The sequence below is a fragment of the Poecilia reticulata genome, linkage group LG1 (assembly GCF_000633615.1).
Source record: "Poecilia reticulata strain Guanapo linkage group LG1, Guppy_female_1.0+MT, whole genome shotgun sequence".
In the NCBI taxonomy this organism is placed as follows: Eukaryota; Metazoa; Chordata; class Actinopteri; order Cyprinodontiformes; family Poeciliidae; genus Poecilia; species Poecilia reticulata.
The window spans coordinates 1211201-1229495 of NC_024331.1; the positions used below are offsets into that span (position 1 = coordinate 1211201).

Below are 18295 nucleotides of genomic sequence, written 5' to 3' on the forward strand. Positions count from 1 at the left end.
TCAGGTTGGAAGTTTGGAGCCGTGTTTGGCCGCTCTGGGGCATTCCCCACAGAGTGTGTCCACCCTGTTGCTCCTCCTGATTTCCTATCGCTGCCGCTGGACCGAAAGGCAGAGCCTCGAGGCGGAGCTGACCAGTTCGCCTTGTCGTCAGCCATTGCTGTTGCTGTGGCCTCCACCATGGCTGCACATGAAATAGATCAGACGATTGAGGTTCCCAGACACTAAGATGTTGTTTATTTTTTATTTCTGCCAAACTCACTTCTAATCTCTCTCTTTTAGAGAGTTTCACTTGATGGCTTCCCTGATGGAGAACCTGATGAAAGGGCTCTGCAGGACAGTAAATATGATATGATAGAGTTTGCCAAGAAGTACTTCAGACAGGCACCGAGTGGACACGGGTGAGACTGAGAACAAGTCGATTTTTCTTTTCTTGCTGTTCAAACTTTTTATTGGGAAAAGATGCAATTTGCATTAAAAGATGTTAGTTAGGACTGTAAAAATCAAATGCATTTGTCACAATGACCAGAAGATCTAGTTCCCTTTCTCTAGAAGTGTTTGAAACAAATAAATAATCATCTATATTAAAGGTCATAAATTGTAATTTTAGTGCAGGTTTTTTTTGTGTGCCATTGTTTTTTAACGTTGTTGAAATATAAAGGTGTTTTGATGCGTCTGTCCTCAGAGATTCCATGAAGAGTAAAGGCAAAAGGAACGATTTCAGGGAGCCTACTGACATGATCAAGTTCTCCAAGGTGCTTTTTATTTTCTATCACATGCTAACATCCAATGTGTTTAGGTGACATTTTGTTCAACTGATTTGTTCTTGCAGACCCCTCTGACTGAGTCTCTGATAGAGTTCACAGATATAGCTATGAACCGAGTAGCAGCTGATCTCTACCTGTGTAAGTTGTCTCTAAATAAATCCACCAGTTCCATGATTTAGGTTCAGTATTGTCAAAATGAGAGGATCCTGAGATATTGTACCTTTTTATTTGCACCTTTGAAATGTTTCTTGAATATTTATGGAACCAGGCTAATTTTTTTTCATTTCCATTATTGCTACTGAGAGCATTTTTCCTTTACCATTTTATTTTTGTGTTTGAAATTAGGTTCCTAAAAATCCTCTTCTTAAATAATTATTTATTTTTATTTTATTAAAAATGTTTTTGAAATTTCCTCAATTTTATTTTATGTAAAAAGAAAACAATAACAAACGCCATTCAATGTCTTTGTTCTCACATGTTTGATTTTTCGTAATTCATCACCTCACTGTGATGATAAAATCACATTTTTGAACGACCGGTCAGACTGGTAGTTTATTATCACATGACTGGTGGTAGTACTATGTCAGGGTTTTATTAGCCTTTGTTCACCAGGCGAGGAGAGATACTGTACCGTAAAAGCCACAGATGTCGGTTTGTTAAAATAAAATCTTCAACTAATAATGCGTTTGGAAAGTGGTAACTGCCCAGCTTCCTGATCCTGTCATTTGCCAAGCTGACCACTGACAAGTTAATCCTACACCAAACCAGGAGCTCTGTCACCACTTCTTCCAGTGCTGTAGGAGGTGATCAAGCCTACGACCACAGTGCTCATCCTGAACTGAACTGGATCCCTTTCATCCTCTTATTCCCGCCAAGGAACTGACCTGTTGCCTTTGGCTAAGAAAAAATATTTGTGTGGATTTCATGCAGATGAAATTTCAAGTATTTGTCTTTACATATTTTTGTAAATATTATCTGATACAATTCACTATATTTTACACTATGTGGTTGTCTGTGTGTGTTTACATGGTATCACTTCACTCCAGCAGTCAAAGAATCTTCCAATCTGGCTTCATCATTAACTAACTCATATAAATGTGTCCCTTTTGAAAATGAGATCTGGATCTCAACGGGGTTTACCTGGTTAAAAGAAATAAAAAAAGGAAATAAAAAAAATACTAATAATATTTTAAATATACATCCATAAATGTATTACATGTTGCATTTATTATTTGATAGTTTTTATTTTGTGTAATGTTTTTTCATCAGAAAAATTATCTCTACACAATGTTTAAAAATATCTTTATTTGTATGTCTGGGTAGGTATGGAAAGAGAAAAGAAATAGAAATTTAGCCCCCCATATATTCATCCATTAGTCCACAACTTTCCACCCACTAAAATTTGTCTATGTCTCCAGTGAACAATTGTGTTTATTAGTAGAGCTAAACTGGAAAATTAATTCTTGAAATAAGTGAAACTTAAAATCAGCTGGGAATGCCCCAGAGCGGCTTTGATAGATTATAAAGTGTACGAATAAAATATTTAGCTACATAAATTAAATATTAGTCAGGTATTTAACTGAAAATGTGTATGAATTGTGAGGGGATGTTTAATTTGTGTATGTGTGTGTCCTGGTGTAACATCTCTAGGCATTATGCGCTTCATGGGGGATTCTCCATCCAGGGGTTCATCAGAACAGGAAGTGGTCAACATGTTCCTTAAGGTAAATATGCTCATTATCAATTTCCCACACCACAGAGTACTTGATGCTGAAATGCAGGCCCTTATTCCCATCGAGGAAGTTTACAACAGCTTTCACTGTTTTTTACATTCTACTGCGAAGAAACCCGACAGAAGCATTGGGACGTAATAAAAACTTATTAAAGGACAGAAAAGCAAACACCCAGAGGGCAGTGTTCATAGTTGGTGATTTTAACCATTGTAATTTAAAGACTTTGTTGCCAGCATATAAGCAGTAAATTATTTTCCCACACAGAAGAAAAGCACACTGGATCACAATGTCAGGGGGGTTTATAAGGCTACACCATGTCCTCATTAAACCTCTGTATTCACATAGACATGTGTAATGACCTCATTATTCCTCACAAACACATTGCCTTAAGCCCCGACAAACCTCAATTAATGTGGTGGATCTGCAAACCTGCTACAAGGCGTATAACTCAGGCAACACCAATGGCTACAAAAAATAAGGAACGATCTGCACAGAGCTTTTAAAGGGACACAAAATGAATACAGATCCTGGTTGGATGGTGGCTGTAGATGTGGCAGGGTCTAAAAGAAGTAACTCTTTGCTTGATGAATTCAATGAATCCTATGCATGATTTGAGGCCCACAACACCAAGTCAGTAGACAGGGATGAGTCAAGTGAGTGCTCACCTCCCCCATTTACAGTAACCTATGAAGGGGTGGAAAGGACTCGGAGAAGAGGAACTTTTGTGCACATCTTCTGTTCATTAACTAAATCTTAGCTTAGTTAATGAACTAAGCTAAGATTTAGTTCATTAACTAAATCTTAGCTTAGAGATTGTTGGTCAGCTAAGCTCACCAACAATCTCTGCCATCCAACCTCTGCACTGATTCTGAACTTTTTAACAGGCAGACTGAGAAACAGCACATCCAGCCAGATGATCATCAACACAGGAACTCCACAAGGCTGTGTGCTGAGTCCCATTCTGTACTCTATTCCATAATGACCACACAGCCGAACACTAGTGTTATCAAATTTGTAGACTGATCTCTGGGGGAGATGAGGCAACATTCAGTAATGTTCTGTTTTCTTTCCTTACCTGTGTTTAAACGCAGCATCTAATTATACTACTAATAATAAGTTATGTCTGGCATTTGTGTGGCTCCTATTCCTGTATTCCCTTAACTGAAAACTTTGAAAGAATTTAATTATAGACCAAATTTTGTTTCCCTTATGCTTTTCATTTGCCCTTAGACTTTTTATGTTCTGTCACAGATTACTTACCTGCTGTATGTAACTAAGTGAGCATTCCTCAAAAAGATTGTTCCAGTCATTCTGCTAGTTCAACTTATACACTAAGATTTCTAAGCTACAGAATGATATATTGTATTAGATGTCAAAGGTTAATTTTATTATTTTGCAGGAAGGAACTCCACCTAAAGTCTTGTGTGTTTTGTTGTGTGTTTTTTTTTTTGTGCTGTGATTTATTTGCTCCCTCAGCTCATTGGAGAATTCACCTTGATGAGGGATGAAGCTTACTGCCAGCTCCTCAAACAACTTACTGCCAACACCAGCTCCAAATCGTAAGTCGGCTGGCCACACACAAACCCCCAGTTTGTGTGTGGCCAACCAAAGAGCCAAAGAGATTTTTGGCTCTTTGGTGATTACCTCTGTGATCTTGAGCACCTCTGTGCTCTCTTGTGCTTTGCAGCGATAGTTGCCAACGAGGCTGGAGGCTGCTGTACATCCTGGCTGCCTACCATCGTTGCTCTGAAGTCCTCAAGCCTTTTCTGTTAAAACACTTGCAGCAGGCTTCTCGAAGTGCAGGAGCACCGTATCAAGGTAAAAAAAAAACAACAAAAAAAACACTAATATCAAGTGGGAGTATGCTGCAAATGTTGCAATCAGTGTGAAATATGTACTGCACTTTTTTTCAGGCATAGCTAAAGCATGTGAACAAAATCTGAAGAAGACGTTTGTGTACGGCGGTCGGATTGTTCCACCCAACAGCATGGAGCTGAAAGCCATGATGGTTGGTGCCTCCATTAATTTATCTGCTTTTAGGCCAAACAATTGAAATCCTTATTTTATATACACAAATGCAGAATCAAGTAAGTGTCAAAAGGACAGATCTGAATTATGAAGGAGTATTCTAATACATTCACTTTTACTATCTACATACAGTATAAACGCAATTTCGTATTACTATTTATTACTAGTGGAAATTAGTTTTTAATAGTTTAATATATAACCAATGAAATAAAATGTTTCTTTTTTTTAATTTAATTAATCCAAGTTATGTGTTGTAAAAGGAAGAACTGACAGATACATATAGCAAAGTTTCTAAATGTGTACTTTCTTCAGACTAGTCTTTTTTTAAGCTTGGGAACAAAGGGCACCGGCCTCCGTATACCTGGAGGACACCCCACAGCTGTGTGTTGAAAGCCTTTTCTAGGGCAACAACACATGTGTACTGTTACACAACCATTTCAGCATGTTAAAGAGGCATGTCAGTCATAACAACCCCACAACATTCAGAGACCTGAGGCCCTCGGGGCAGATCCCATCCACCTCTGAGACTCTGCCACCATCTAGATTTTTGACCGCCATTGAAACTTTAGCCTGAGTGCTGAATGTGTCCCAATGGTGCAATTGAGAAAATTCTCCAAGTCTTCTTCCACTAAATGACAAGATCCTCCATCAAGGTCAGTAGCTCTCCACCCCCCTAAACAGTGATGGCAAAGCACTGCTTCAGAGGTGTAGGACGGTTTGCCAGAATTGCTTTAATGTCAACCAAAAGTTCTTCTGCATGGCCTCGCTGAACTCATTTGGCAAGGCCATGAACTAATTCATGTCCTCACAGAAGCAAACAGTGTGGTTCTACAAGCTAGCCAGGCTTGATAGGACTTCTTCTTCGGCTTGACCGCATCCCTTACTGCCGGTGTCCACCACAAGGTTTAGGGATTGCCCCATTAGGACAAGCCCGATAGCGAAATAACGGCTTTTCCGAGAGGGACATTGTCCAGCACACCTGTCAAGGATGACAAGAAGGCCCGGTACGCCATGTCGCTATCTGGCCATAAGTCATCCATTTTAAGAAGAAGTCTTAACCACTGTTAGATTTTGTAATTAAACAGTTATTAGAACATTTGATTTTGGGAAAGGTTGTTGCTTATTTATTTCATGTTATTTATACACCCAATTAAAAGGACAGTTAGTGTGAATTTTGTGCAAACTCATTGGGGCATGGAATGCTCTTTAATGGACAATATTTCCAAATAAATCCACAGTTTTCTTCAGTTGCACTTGGAAAAACAAATTAGCTATTTTGATTTTGCCTAAATATGGGTTTGGAAGCTGTTTTAAAGTTTATTATGACCAAAGAAACATGAAGATAAGTGAAGAGAAAGAAAAAGAAAAGTAAAATGTGGTCTTCCTGAAGACTTGGTTTCTTTTTTCTTACATACACTTGAGCACCATTTTTTATAACCTTATGATTCTGCAGTCCTAACAAGTGAGTCATTTTTAGCTTATCTACCACAAATACCATGTGAACGCTTGTGTTTCCTCAGGCGGGACGCAGTTCAAAACGTCAGCTGTTTCTCTTCCCTGGAGGCATCGAACGCCATGTGAAAATCAAAACTTGTACTGTAAGTTCTCAGCAGGTGATGATCAGTGTGGTGCATTAGTGTGGGCGGGCTGGGATTGACTGAGGTATCCGTTTTTCAGGTTGCCCTGGAGGTGATTGAAGAGTTGTGCTATGAAATGGGATTACACACACTAGAAGCCATCGAAGAATATGCCATATTTTTAGTCACCAACAGAGGTATGCGCAGTCAGATTTTGATTTAAAATGTTACAGAAGTGCCTGAAAGAAAACGAGACAGGATTTCTCAACAGATAATATATCAATGTAATGTGAGATACAAATAATTGTATGTTTTTTTAATTTGATTTTAAAATGTCATGTTAAATGATTTACATCCATCTAAAAAAGAGCAAACATATTTATATGTAATGCAGCAATTAGAAACCTTCTACAGCTTTTGGCATGTTTCCACTGAAAGGATTTTTCTTTGGGGATGAGCTTCAAATCCAGATTTGGGTGATGGCAAAGACTACATGTCAGATTAAGGCAGGACTCTGGCTGAGCCAGTACGAAATGTTGATAGTCAGAAGAAGTGTGTTGGTAAAGTTAAAAGATTACTTAATCATTTTCCCATTTGTATGAATAATTTTGGGCTCAACTGTATGTAATGAACTATTTCTAAACCTTATGACTGAATCTATCTGTCAAAAGCAGTCCTCTTTAAATATCCAGATAATTAATTAAAAATAAGTGGAAAAAGAACAAATGAAATTTGTAATGGAGCTTCAGAAAGTCAGAGAGTTATTAATAAGCTTTAATTTGCAGAAGAAGCATCACTATTATGTATTTTTGGATATTATTGCATTATTTCAGTTTGCTAATATGCTTGTGAGAACAGCTAAATGTTTATAAACTGAAATGCTGTGAAGTTTGTACAAAGAAAATGCAAAAGTTTTAATTAAAAAAAACTGCATCATTTGACTTTCAATCTAACAGTTCCAGCAAAACATAGATGCAATTTAAACCCATTTAAATTCAGCAACTCAATAAACTTTCCATGGTCTTTCCATCTATCACTTAAAAATGTTCATAATTTATGATTGAATAAGAGAAGTGACATGTTTTTATGTCACTACACTTAAAATAATATATGAATTTTTGTACATTAATGCCGAGGTTCATCTTGAAGTACACCTGTGCTTTACAATTCAAATTTGATTAAATTCAAACATATTTTATTGATCCCAAAGGGAAAATGAAATAAAATGTATATATACCACAGAAAATCATAGGTGAGAGCCTGTAGATACAAATGAGTCAGACATGTCACATTTATACAACATAAACCAAAACTAATAATGAAATACAGAAAAAAAAATCCCTAAAAAAAAATCCCTAATCCCTCATTCCCTCCTACCTAGGTCTCCACCATGCAGACCTTCCCACTGCATCTCTACCCCGACAAGAATGGAGCACATTATAATAAAAATTAATTAATCTGAAATATTGTTATGCAAACTTTTTGTATGATGATGAATCTTCATATAATCCATGATATATAATATATATAAGACATGCACAAAGCTACTTGTTCATAACTCGCGTTGTTTTCTGTTCTAGTTTGTTCTAAACTTTTAGAATGTAATAGATAACAACCTATCAAGCTGAAATTCTGGATTACTCCATGAGACCACAGATGGATGGCACTGTTTTGTTGGGGACAGCTCAGTCTGGTGGCTCTGCTGGTTAAGAAATTGAGTAATTCCTACTGCAGTAAATATTAAAAAATACATGAAATAACAAACCAATCTCTGTGTAACTGGGTGAGCTCAGGTCAGAATGTTCGACCTTTGAACAAGAATGAGTACATCCTGGACGTTGCCACAGAGGCAGAGGCAGTCGACTCAGGCTACAGTCTGTGGTTCCGGCGAGTTGTCTGGACTCAGTCGCTCAGGTTCGAGAATGAGCTGAGTGTGGCCATGCAATATAACCAGGTACTAAAAATGATTTTCTCTCATTCCACACACATATTTTGTTATTTGTTGTTATGTGTGTAACTCAGGTTTTGTGGATATTTTTCAGATCCTTCCAGACTACCAGAAAGGCCTGCTAAATGTTCTCTCACATGGAAAAGTGAGCGATCAACAGTTCCACCAAATGTCAAAACTGGCTGCTTTGCAGCATAGAGCCAAGGACAACATCTATACTCCCAGCATGTGAGCAACAAGAGTTATTAACGCTCATTTACAAACATCCCAAAGTACTTTTTAAATGTTTAATATTTTATTTAACTTTTTGGTTATGGACTTAGTCCCCTTGTAAAGTCTTTTTCAGTCTCTGAAATATTGAAGTTTCTTCTTGTTTGTTTGTGAGTAAATTAAAGTGAAAAATTCTGACTTTACTGTACTTGGAGGAGTTCAGTAGCCTAAATAGGCTGAGCTGTTGTGCTTCAACTGGATGTCTTTTTTTTACGCACTGTCAACTATGAAAAAGCTATATATTTTATGCACTTATCACTGCCTGTCACAGAGCAAAACACAGAGCAGCTCATTGAGTTGTATAAAACAGTTTTTGAGAAATGTCTGAAGCCACAGAGCGAGGCAGCTTCTGTTTATCTGACGTTGTTGTTCTTGTCCTCCGTCTTCCAGACACGAGCTATCGGAGTACATTGCTGCACCTCTCTTCAAAAAGCAGCCCCCACAGCAGTGGGTTACCATGGCAACACAGCACATGCAGCAAGTGCAGCCTCTGAGTCCACATCAGGCGAGGGCACAGTTTCTCGGTAAGATCTATTCTCAAAGGAAGAAAATTCAAAAATATAAATAAAACCATAATGTTTTCACATAGCTTAAATATAAAATGTTTATAAATTGGACATGACTAAACACTTTTTTTTTTTTTTTTTTAAAGCTGAGTACAATTTTACTAACCATAGCAGGCCTGTGGATAAAAACTCAAATACAAACTTAAAATCAGTATTTATTTTGTGTTTAAACTTATTTTGTTTTATTAGTTATTTGACATTATTAAGTAAATGTTTGGCTAAAATTTAACTAACTAATAGTTTTATTGTGTTTGTGTTGACTTTGTAAAGTAATCCTGTGAATAAAATTGCTTTAAAGGATAGTTTTATTGTTGAAAAGTTCACATTGTGGCAACCCTGGAGGACTGGAAAAAAGTAAAGGGTAATCTCAGTAGAGGGAAGGCGGCGCAGCAGAGGAGGACAGAGCCACATGGTTTTACTACAGTAGTTTTTTTTTTTATTGTTGAGCATATCTTAGGCCTGGTTGCTCCTGAACAAAGTTTCTTTTTACAATGGAGTCTCATGGAAGTTTTTTTATTTACATCAATTGAACCTACATGGATAAAAGTTGGTAAAACCAGCCTTGTGGCCCTACAATGGTTCAGGCAAACAAAATCTTCATCAACTTTAATTATAAAGTATGTAAAATAATAATAATGATTTTGTTCCCTTTTGTTGCATTCTGTCTGTGCATGCAGGCCTGATCAGTGCGTTCCCCATGTTTGGTTCCTCATTCTTCTACATCCACAGCAGCAGCTCCACCACCTTCTATGCTCCTTGCATACTAGCTGTTAACCCACGTGGTCTCCACTTTCTGCACAAAAACACACATGTAAGAACCACACACACATTTATCACTGTGTGATCGGCTCATGGCATCATTAGCATGAGCCTGGGAGAAAAGTTGTTCTTTCTTGTCAGAGTAAAGTCTGACTCTGTTGTGCAGGAGCTGATGGCAGCCGTCCCCCTTGTGGAGGTGCAGGGCAGTCGCACCCAGAGGCCCAGTGCTGGAACCAGCTACCCGTATGTGGACCTAACTGTGGGGGACATGAACACACAGCGGGTCATTCAGCTGCAGCTGGAGCAGGTGTGGTAGCAGACAGCGGATTGGGTAAATTCTGGTGTTTGATACTTGGTGCTGTAAGGCTGACTGGTTTTCTCTACAGGGCCTGGAGCTGTGTCGAGTTATTGCCATGCAGGTTGAAAATATGATGTCTGTGAGAGAAAAGAGGCTCACTCTGCCACCCAGCGAAATCACCATGCTGTGATGTGTGCACATGTTTCATATTATGCACAAATGTTTCTGCACATGTACACATAGCTACCTCCGCTCTCCTTCAGTGGTTTGTTATGTAGTTTTCACAGTGACAGGAAGTCATTCCAGTTTTTACTGGATTATTTCTCTGAAGTTACAGAAAAACACAGCTGAGTGATAGATTTGGATCCTCCATCTTATTCTTTGTGAGAATTTATAGATTCACTCACTGTTGTGTTTTCAGCAGATATCTTTGGCATCTTTAAATGTTTTATAGTTAATCAGTTTTATGCTTTTATGTTATTTGTATGATTGGTAATGATTTGTAAATAAGAGTTGATATATTTTGTAAAACAAATATTTTTCAGGAAAAAAATAAAAGCATGAACAGACCCACTGACTTGCTCATTAAATCTAATGAATGTTTTTGCTATATCTTTATTTACATTTTTTTACAGAAACATCAACAATTTTATTGACACTTTTCTAATATTATTTACTAGGATGTAGATCTGCTGTTTTACATGCAAAACTTGTATTAACAGTGTTAAGCTCGTAGCTGTTATGCAAGATTCAGTTACTGCTGTGACACTTAAGAGTTTAAATTTTAGGATGATCTATGGCAATGTCTCACTTTGTTGCAGTTTCAAGAAAAGAACACATTGGCGTCTAGTGTAATAAAATTTTATAATTTGTTTTTTTAATCTTATAACTAAATGTGCATAAAAGATCAAAGACTTGCATATGTTTTCCAAGATTATGGAGCAGATTAATCTGAGAGATATTTGTAGGCTTGTAGCTAAAAGATTGAGCAAAAAAGATTCAAAAAAGATTCTTGTTGATTCAGTGTTGGAACAATAATTTTTAAAAATATTTTGGTGATATTTTGCTTTTTCATCAGGATACAGCCCAGTACAGTTATATTGTGAACTGAATTTCATAAAACATAGAAAAGAAGCCGTGTTTCTTTGACACCCTCTTCAAGATGGAAATTGTGACACTGTAGCCACCTCTCCCAGAATGATAATCTGTAAGTAGTGAAAGAGCAAATCAAATTTTTAACATGGGTTACTTTCTTCGTTGGAGGCTGCTGGGCTTTTTTTTTTATTTTTGAAACAACACAAAATGGCTGGGGGAGATATTAAAAATCTCAATGTTCTATTTGCTTTGTACAACTATCTGTAAATTATTATAAACTGAAATCCCTAAACTGTTCCTGTGCATATTGAATAATTAAAAATAAACCAAGTCTGGATGGACTGATGGAACTTTTAGATGTTGAATATGGATTCATCAATCAGCCATCCATCCTATGATTCCATTGCTCATCCATTCTGCTGCTATTGTGATGATTTATTTTTGTAATGTTTCCCAGTTCTTTGAGCATGGAAGGCTATTTCTACAAAACTCTCTTTGAAAATAAAGTAGGGACTCTGGCTTGAACCATTGCAAAAGGCCATTTTAAATCCTCAAGGAAATATTTTTGGTCAAATTAAAAGATAACTTCAAAGCTAATTTTGAGAAAGTTCCATATTTCAGTCTGGACCAGCGACCACTCCAAAAATATCTGACTTAGCTTAATTTTGAACTTTTGCACTTATTCTAAAAATGGACATAAAAGAACTAAGAACTCTGACTATTTTAATATTTCACATATTCATGAAAATGCGCTTAACCCTGAAGACGTTTTTTTAGCATAACAGTCTTTTCAAAACTTTTTTTTAGAAACATTCGTGTAATCAATAATCCAGAAACAAAAGATATCTATTTTCTAAGTTAACTGTACTGGTGGCTAGTTGGAAGGTAAGCGGGACAAAATTAGCAACATTGAATTTGGAACCCAGAGTTCCTCCTACAAATCTACAATGAGCATGCGCAAACCCTCCGTAGGTTACACGAGTTTATTTTCAGCCTTGTACTTCTAGACTGACTGAGAAGGCGTATTTAGCTTTGTGCTCATTTAACAATATAGTTTCTGGCTCTACTTATTTCAAGCGTCATTGGAGGAAGCTCAAAAATATCCAGGTTGGGAATTTTGGTGGTGACATGTCGCTGCGTGTTTTGTCAGTATTTCCAAGCGGCGACGGAGTGGCCAAGCCAGGCTAGCCGGGCTAACAAGCTATCAGCTAACAGCGTTAGCCTCATCTCTGCCTTAGCTGGACGCAGAGTGGTGATGACGCAGTATATAACTTCTTTGTTCGTTTCTGAAATACGGGATATATGAAATGTAAAAGAATAGTTACAAAAGAGTAAGGCTTCAAAGCAAAGACTGAGCTAGGAGCCATAGCTAACATGAGCTACTTTTGTGCGCTTGTTGCTATGCGAGTTAATTGACTCTTGTAATTTTATTCAGGTCTAGTTTGTCCATAACAAACGAACTGTTGTAAATTTGTGCTGAAATGCAGCATTGAGGCTAGTTTTTTGTGTGTAATTTGGAACCTTTATTTTTGCAACGCGGCGGTCATATTATTTTTGGCCGACATGGCAGCCAGCGGATTCTCTGACCTAAGAGAGAAGCTAAAGTCCATGACTCCGCACCGGGACGACTACGGGAACAAATACCGAGCGAGCAACGGCAGCGGGAAGGGTCGAAAGCGGAAGTATCGAGAGTCGGACGACGATGAATACGAGCACAGCGACGATAGTTCTGACCTCCGGGAGCAAGAAGCCCGCCGGGTCAGGAGTAGCGTTGTACAGCTGAGCATATTCACCCCGGAGGAGTGCGCCCGCATCGAGGAGATGATCGATGAAGTAGTGGCCAAAGCAGAGGCTGGACTGTATCGGGAGCACACGGTGGATAGAGCGCCCCTCCGGAACAAGTACTTCTTTGGCGAGGGGTACACGTACGGAGCCCAGCTGGAGAAGCGCGGACCGGGTCAAGAGCGGCTGTACCGCAAAGGAGAGGTAGACGAAATCCCTAGCTGGGTTCATGAGCTGGTGATCAACCGGCTGGTGTCCAACGGGGTGATCCCCGAGGGTTTCGTCAACAGTGCGGTCATCAATGATTATCAGCCAGGTGGATGCATCGTGTCCCACGTGGATCCCCTGCACATCTTTGCACGGCCCATTGTGTCTGTGTCCTTCTTCAGTGACAGCGCGCTGTGCTTTGGTTGTCGCTTCCAATTCAAACCCATCCGGGTGTCAGAGCCGGTGTTTGTCCTGCCTGTGAGGAGAGGGAGCGTCACAGTACTGAGGTGAGCAGCTCACCTCATTTATCAGATGTCTTCATGTATTGTGTCTGGCAAAAGTATTCATATCCCTTTTTTCATTTTTGTCCACTTAGTTAGAACCACAGATTATGTATTTCATTGAGATGTTAGGTGTTGAATTTATTTTGCAAAAAGTCAGTACAGGGAAAACTTCATACATAATTATGGAATTAATGTCTTAATTTCTTTTGTCGGAGCGGAATAGAAAACTATTTGGTTCTTATTTTCTTTAGAAATATCATGATTTTTAAACAAATGTTTTCTTCTCAGGGTAGAGGGGAAGAAAATTGATGTCAGAGTTCCTTATGAATTTCTTTTGACATTTTTGGTCTATAAAGTTACAACAGTCATAGTTTCTTTTAAGATGGACAATTTAATCCCATTAGTCTTTTTATTTTTCACAACGTAGCATCAGGCCTTTTTTCTGTTTTTTTTTTATATAGGCGCGGTATGTTTGTGATTACCTTGATTTTTTTGTTTGCACATTAGCTACACCCTATACCAAACTAACTTTTAACTGCATAAAATAGATGTTGTTTTTTTGGAGGCTACAGAACTTTCAGTCTCTATGAAAAATGCCACAAGAGGCATTCCATCAGTCTGGTTATTGTGTATTGTTTAATAATCAAATTTAGTAGATTTATATTTTCTTCTTTGGATTTTTAATCTTACTAAAATACAATGACATTTGCGATTGTAATGTGACAATGTGGAAAAAATTTATACTTTTCCGCGACACAGTTGATCAGAGCAGATTTCGTGGTAACAAAAATGTTTTTCTTTCATTTGTAGTGGCTATGCTGCTGATGACATCACTCATTGCATCAGACCTCAGGACATCAAGGAGAGACGTGCAGTAATCATCCTCAGAAAGTGAGTCGGTGTTCTAGTTTTAAAAGGCACCATTTGTTCGGGTCAAATGGGCTTTCATTCAAATCTTTATCTTTTGTCAGAACTAAACCTGATGCACCTCGTTTGGACTCAGACAGCCCTTTAAGTTCGTCTCCTGCCCTGAGATCTGCTCCTCTAAAAGCCAAACGCTCTCATCGAAAAGCAGATCCGGATGCTGCTCACAGGTATTTACACCCACTTATCCAGGTGATCTCTATGAAGGACTGCAAGGATGAAAATAGTTCGCAAATTTCTACCCTGATAAATACCTTTGAAATGAGCAGTTTTGTTATCCCTGTACTTCAATTCAAATTCAATTGAACAATAATTTACTGATCCCAAAGTGAAATGAAATATTGGTGTAACTCATTTAAGTAAAGACCTACTGTAGATAGTGGTGGTTGTTGGCAAGAAAGATCTCTTGCAGTGGCAAATCTGAAGAACCCCCTGACTGAAAACACTCCATTTGCCCAAGACAGTTTAGTATAGAGGATGATCAGGGTTGTCCATAATTTTCTTGATTTTATGAAGAATCCTTCTTCTTTGCATCATCATCTCCAGAGATTCCACAATTGTCCCAGGACAGAACCAACCTTCTTTATCAGGCTGTTGAACCTTTTTAGGTCTCTGGCTCTGATGCTGCTGCTCCAACAGATGACAGCAGCAGAGATGATGCTCTCAACACTCTCTGCAGAAGATCTGCAGCATCTTGCTGCAAATCTTGAAGGATCTTAGCTTCCTCAGGAAGTCCAGTCTGCTCTGTCCCTTATTATAGACTGGTCATTGTTTTGTTTACATTTAAGATGAGATGATTGTTCACACCATGACACAAAGCAGTCCACCAGCTCTCTGTACTCAGTCTATTGTCCATTTCTGACTCACCCACCAGCTGCAGAGTCTATTGTAATTCAACGAATGTGATTGTTGAGGCCTCCACTTGTGCCTTCTGGAGTTGGATAAAGCGGATCAGGCTGAATTGTGTTAAATGTTCTAGAAAAATCAAAAAACATGATCCTCACAGTGCAGATGACAGTGGGTTTGTTGAAGCAGGTGTATGATGGCGTCTCAAAGCAGACAAGCACATATCAGGGGGTCTTGGTATGTGCTTGTCTGCTGACTGAGGTGGGCCTTCATTATGTTTGTTGTCAGGGCAACAGGTCTATAATCGTTGTGATTGTGATTATTTATGTTGAGTAGATTTGATCAAATGTAGAGATAAAACAAATAAAAATAAATTAAGGCATTTTTAAGAATCTTATAATGAACTGTATTTCCATTACTTGATATTTTAACCATTTGGCCGAGTTGATTCCTGTGAAATGTTAGAGATCAACTCCAGATCAAACCAAAAGAACTGAGAGGTCTACTGGTAGATATGATTTATTATTTGCATAGTCACATGTCTTTATTCTACACAATGAATGGAAGTGTAAAATTTATAAAAATTATAAGTTTTCAGTTTGGGTTTGTGCAAATTGGTTCTTTTTATGGCCGAAACAAAGTGTAACAAGTGGCCAAAGTACAAAGGTACAAAGTAACAGTTTTCTTTAAAACCACTGTTTTCAGTCATTTTAGATTTTTTTTTTGTAAGGTAAGGTAATTTTATTTATATAGCACATGTTCAGCAACAAGGCAACTCAAAGTGCTTGTGAAGGCTATAATCCATATAAACGCATTCCTATAAAGTTTGTTTCAATTCTGCATACAAATGTAATCCAGTTATACTGAAGGATCGTTGGAGTAGATTCCAGATTTTAGCTGGGTGAGGAAAAACTTGGTTGGTGATGATGTATAGGGTTTGACGGATTACCTTGTACCTGTGCAGTAGGGAAATGTTCTTAACCCGAGTACAAAAATAAGTTTGTTAAAGATGTATTTTAAAGGAAAAAAGTTATCCAAACTAATTTGCCCTTGTGTTAAAAACACAAGGTTCAAGGGTTCATGATTCAACCTTGTTCAATCATGAATAAATTAATCTGCATTTTTGGTTCAGTTTCTTGAGCCCACAGCATTGATCAAGTGATTTCCTGTGTAGAATCAAAGAAATCACTTGAATAGAACCTGATTGATAACTTGTAGAAAATGGGTAATTTCTTTCGATATTTTTAAAGTGCATATATCCTGGTAAACCTTTTTTTATATATTGGTAATCTAAATGTATCATCATTTAAGGTACTATGCTGAACTGTCCTGAGTATGACAAAAGTAGATCAACATGTACCTTTTTTTCCCCTGCAAACCAGGCCAAGGGTTCTGGAGATGGATAAGGAGGAGAATAGACATCCTTCGCTGTCCCGCCACCGTCACCATAGCGCCAGCTCAGAGAACTACCGGAGACGTGATGAAGACCTCGACAAACACCAGGAGAGCTCAGGGCGCAAAGTCAAAATGAGGCGCCACTGACTGCCTCTTTTACAGGCACGCTCACATACTAAAATATCCCTACTCCTTTATATGTATGTCAGTATTGTAACTTTATTTGATCAGTTATTATTTTAACGGTCCAGTGTATTCTGGTTCAAGAACAACCATTAGGTTTCAGTTTTGATTTGAGTCAAGAAAAGCTTGAGTGTACTGGCTTTTCTGCTGCTTATAATAGACCGTAACTTGCTCACTACAGTAAAAGTCTGTTGTTAAACAGTTTAGTTAGTTTAAATTAAACATTTCTTTATGTTAATAGAAGAGCAGAAAAGGCATGTATTTTTTCTACCTTGAGAATTGAAAAGAACATGTACGTATGAACTTGTACAAAAGAATCCCAACCTGTAATCTAACTTCATAATGTACAATACGTTAATGTACAGTCTTTATTTGGAGGGCTTTTATGAAGACTGATTCTTTATTTTTGTGTTCTCAACATATACATTTCAAATCTATTACTTTTGTCAGTAGGCAATGTCAGATCTTCACTTTTTGTTCAGATTTGCAGTTAAGATTTCAGTAACAGGCAAGTCCATCCTTGCTGTTTAGTGGAAGTGGTGCAGGAGCAAAACAAATGCTTCATGGAAGGCTGCCACATTTCACTGTCCTGTCTCAGTATAAGGTTGCTGTGTCATTTGACATGAACCATGTCATTCCTGTTCCGTAATAAAATTACTTTTTCCTCATTTTGCCGTTTGAATTTTACTTGGTATGTTATTTGTATGTTTCCTATCTGAAAACGAATTGGTGAAGAAATTGCATTTTCACAAGCTCACTTGCAGTTTGCTGTGTAAACAAACATCTGTTTATTACTGATACCCGTATTTGGAAAAGGTGCAACTTAGTCTAGGTTAGTCTAGAGTTACACATGAAAAAAAATCTCAGGTCACTGGATAAATTGCTTTCTAAAAATGGAATGAGTGAAACTCTGCTGCATTTCAGAATTTAGTTGAAGATTTTCTTCACAAACCAAGCATGGGATAAAGAGTGGGAAATGCAGTGTATACACAAATGTCTTGTCAAAATGTAGATAGATGATAATGCATCTGGATTGTTCTATGTTGAAAGTCCAGTATGGGATCCTTAACTCAAATCAGTATTCAGAATTTTTTTTAAGTCTGGGGAATCGGCTTGTTCACCAGATAAAAACTTAGCTTGGGTTAGGGTTAGAGAGTTTAACTTGAATAGAGGTGCACAAATAATCCCACTGAGTGGTTTTGTTGTTTTTTAGGGCTTTTTTTTCCTTTGTTTTTTGCATGTCACTATTCAGACTTGAGTCAAATCAAATGTAAGAAAAATTGGGACAGTTATTAAATGAATACAGGATGTGCGCATCATGTTAATTTAAAAAATGTTTGAAAATAAAGACCTAACCTGGTTGGTAGTTTCTTAGATCCCTATTTGCGTCATTTGTGCACTATGTGGAATTTACAGTAGATAGCATGAAATACAACATGAATAATTTGAAAATGAATAGATGGTGCAGTGGGATATTTGAATTTTTTTAAATAATTTTTATGTTGATCCCTTTAGGGTAAAAAAAGTTGTTTTTTTGTTGTTATATTTAAACAGGCATGGCTGCACAATGGCACAGTTGGTAGAGCTGTTGCCTTGCAGCAAGAAGGTTCTGGGTTTGATTCCCAGCCCTGGTCTT

The 18295-nt window shown here is 37.8% G+C and overlaps 2 protein-coding genes across 8 annotated transcripts in view; both read left to right on the forward strand.

The window, feature by feature from the left end:
* myo15ab (myosin XVAb) overlaps positions 1 to 10505 on the forward strand; it is a 74300-nt gene extending 63795 nt beyond the window's left edge. For all 7 annotated transcript variants that reach the window (XM_017307148.1, XM_017307160.1, XM_017307157.1 and 4 more), the window contains 16 exons: positions 5 to 210; positions 280 to 398; positions 683 to 752; positions 830 to 902; positions 2415 to 2488; positions 3974 to 4056; positions 4185 to 4315; positions 4411 to 4505; positions 6046 to 6123; positions 6203 to 6299; positions 7896 to 8056; positions 8145 to 8278; positions 8711 to 8844; positions 9564 to 9697; positions 9812 to 9952; positions 10032 to 10505. In XM_017307148.1, the coding sequence (XP_017162637.1) occupies positions 5 to 210; positions 280 to 398; positions 683 to 752; positions 830 to 902; positions 2415 to 2488; positions 3974 to 4056; positions 4185 to 4315; positions 4411 to 4505; positions 6046 to 6123; positions 6203 to 6299; positions 7896 to 8056; positions 8145 to 8278; positions 8711 to 8844; positions 9564 to 9697; positions 9812 to 9952; positions 10032 to 10133 (1832 nt within the window). In that variant the 3' untranslated portion in view covers positions 10134 to 10505. The remainder of the gene's footprint in view (positions 1 to 4; positions 211 to 279; positions 399 to 682; positions 753 to 829; positions 903 to 2414; positions 2489 to 3973; positions 4057 to 4184; positions 4316 to 4410; positions 4506 to 6045; positions 6124 to 6202; positions 6300 to 7895; positions 8057 to 8144; positions 8279 to 8710; positions 8845 to 9563; positions 9698 to 9811; positions 9953 to 10031) is intronic.
* A 1483-nt stretch (positions 10506 to 11988) lies between these two features.
* Positions 11989 to 17327, forward strand: alkbh5 (alkB homolog 5, RNA demethylase). Its single transcript, XM_008404851.2, has 4 exons — positions 11989 to 13314; positions 14122 to 14202; positions 14283 to 14405; positions 16464 to 17327. The coding sequence occupies exons 1-4, from the start codon at positions 12602 to 12604 to the stop codon at positions 16621 to 16623; spliced, it is 1077 nt and encodes a 358-aa protein (XP_008403073.1). The 5' UTR covers positions 11989 to 12601; the 3' UTR covers positions 16624 to 17327.
* The last annotated feature ends 968 nt before the right edge of the window (positions 17328 to 18295 follow it).

Bases quoted from the DNA above. Each gene is read 5' to 3' on its own strand.
- alkbh5 (XM_008404851.2), top strand. From the start codon at position 12,602: ATGGCAGCCAGCGGATTCTCTGACCTAAGAGAGAAGCTAAAGTCCATG. The intron at 14,203-14,282 runs GTGAGTCGGTGT...ATCTTTTGTCAG, and splicing joins GCAGTAATCATCCTCAGAAA to AACTAAACCTGATGCACCTC. The intron at 14,406-16,463 runs GTATTTACACCC...CCTGCAAACCAG, and splicing joins GATCCGGATGCTGCTCACAG to GCCAAGGGTTCTGGAGATGG.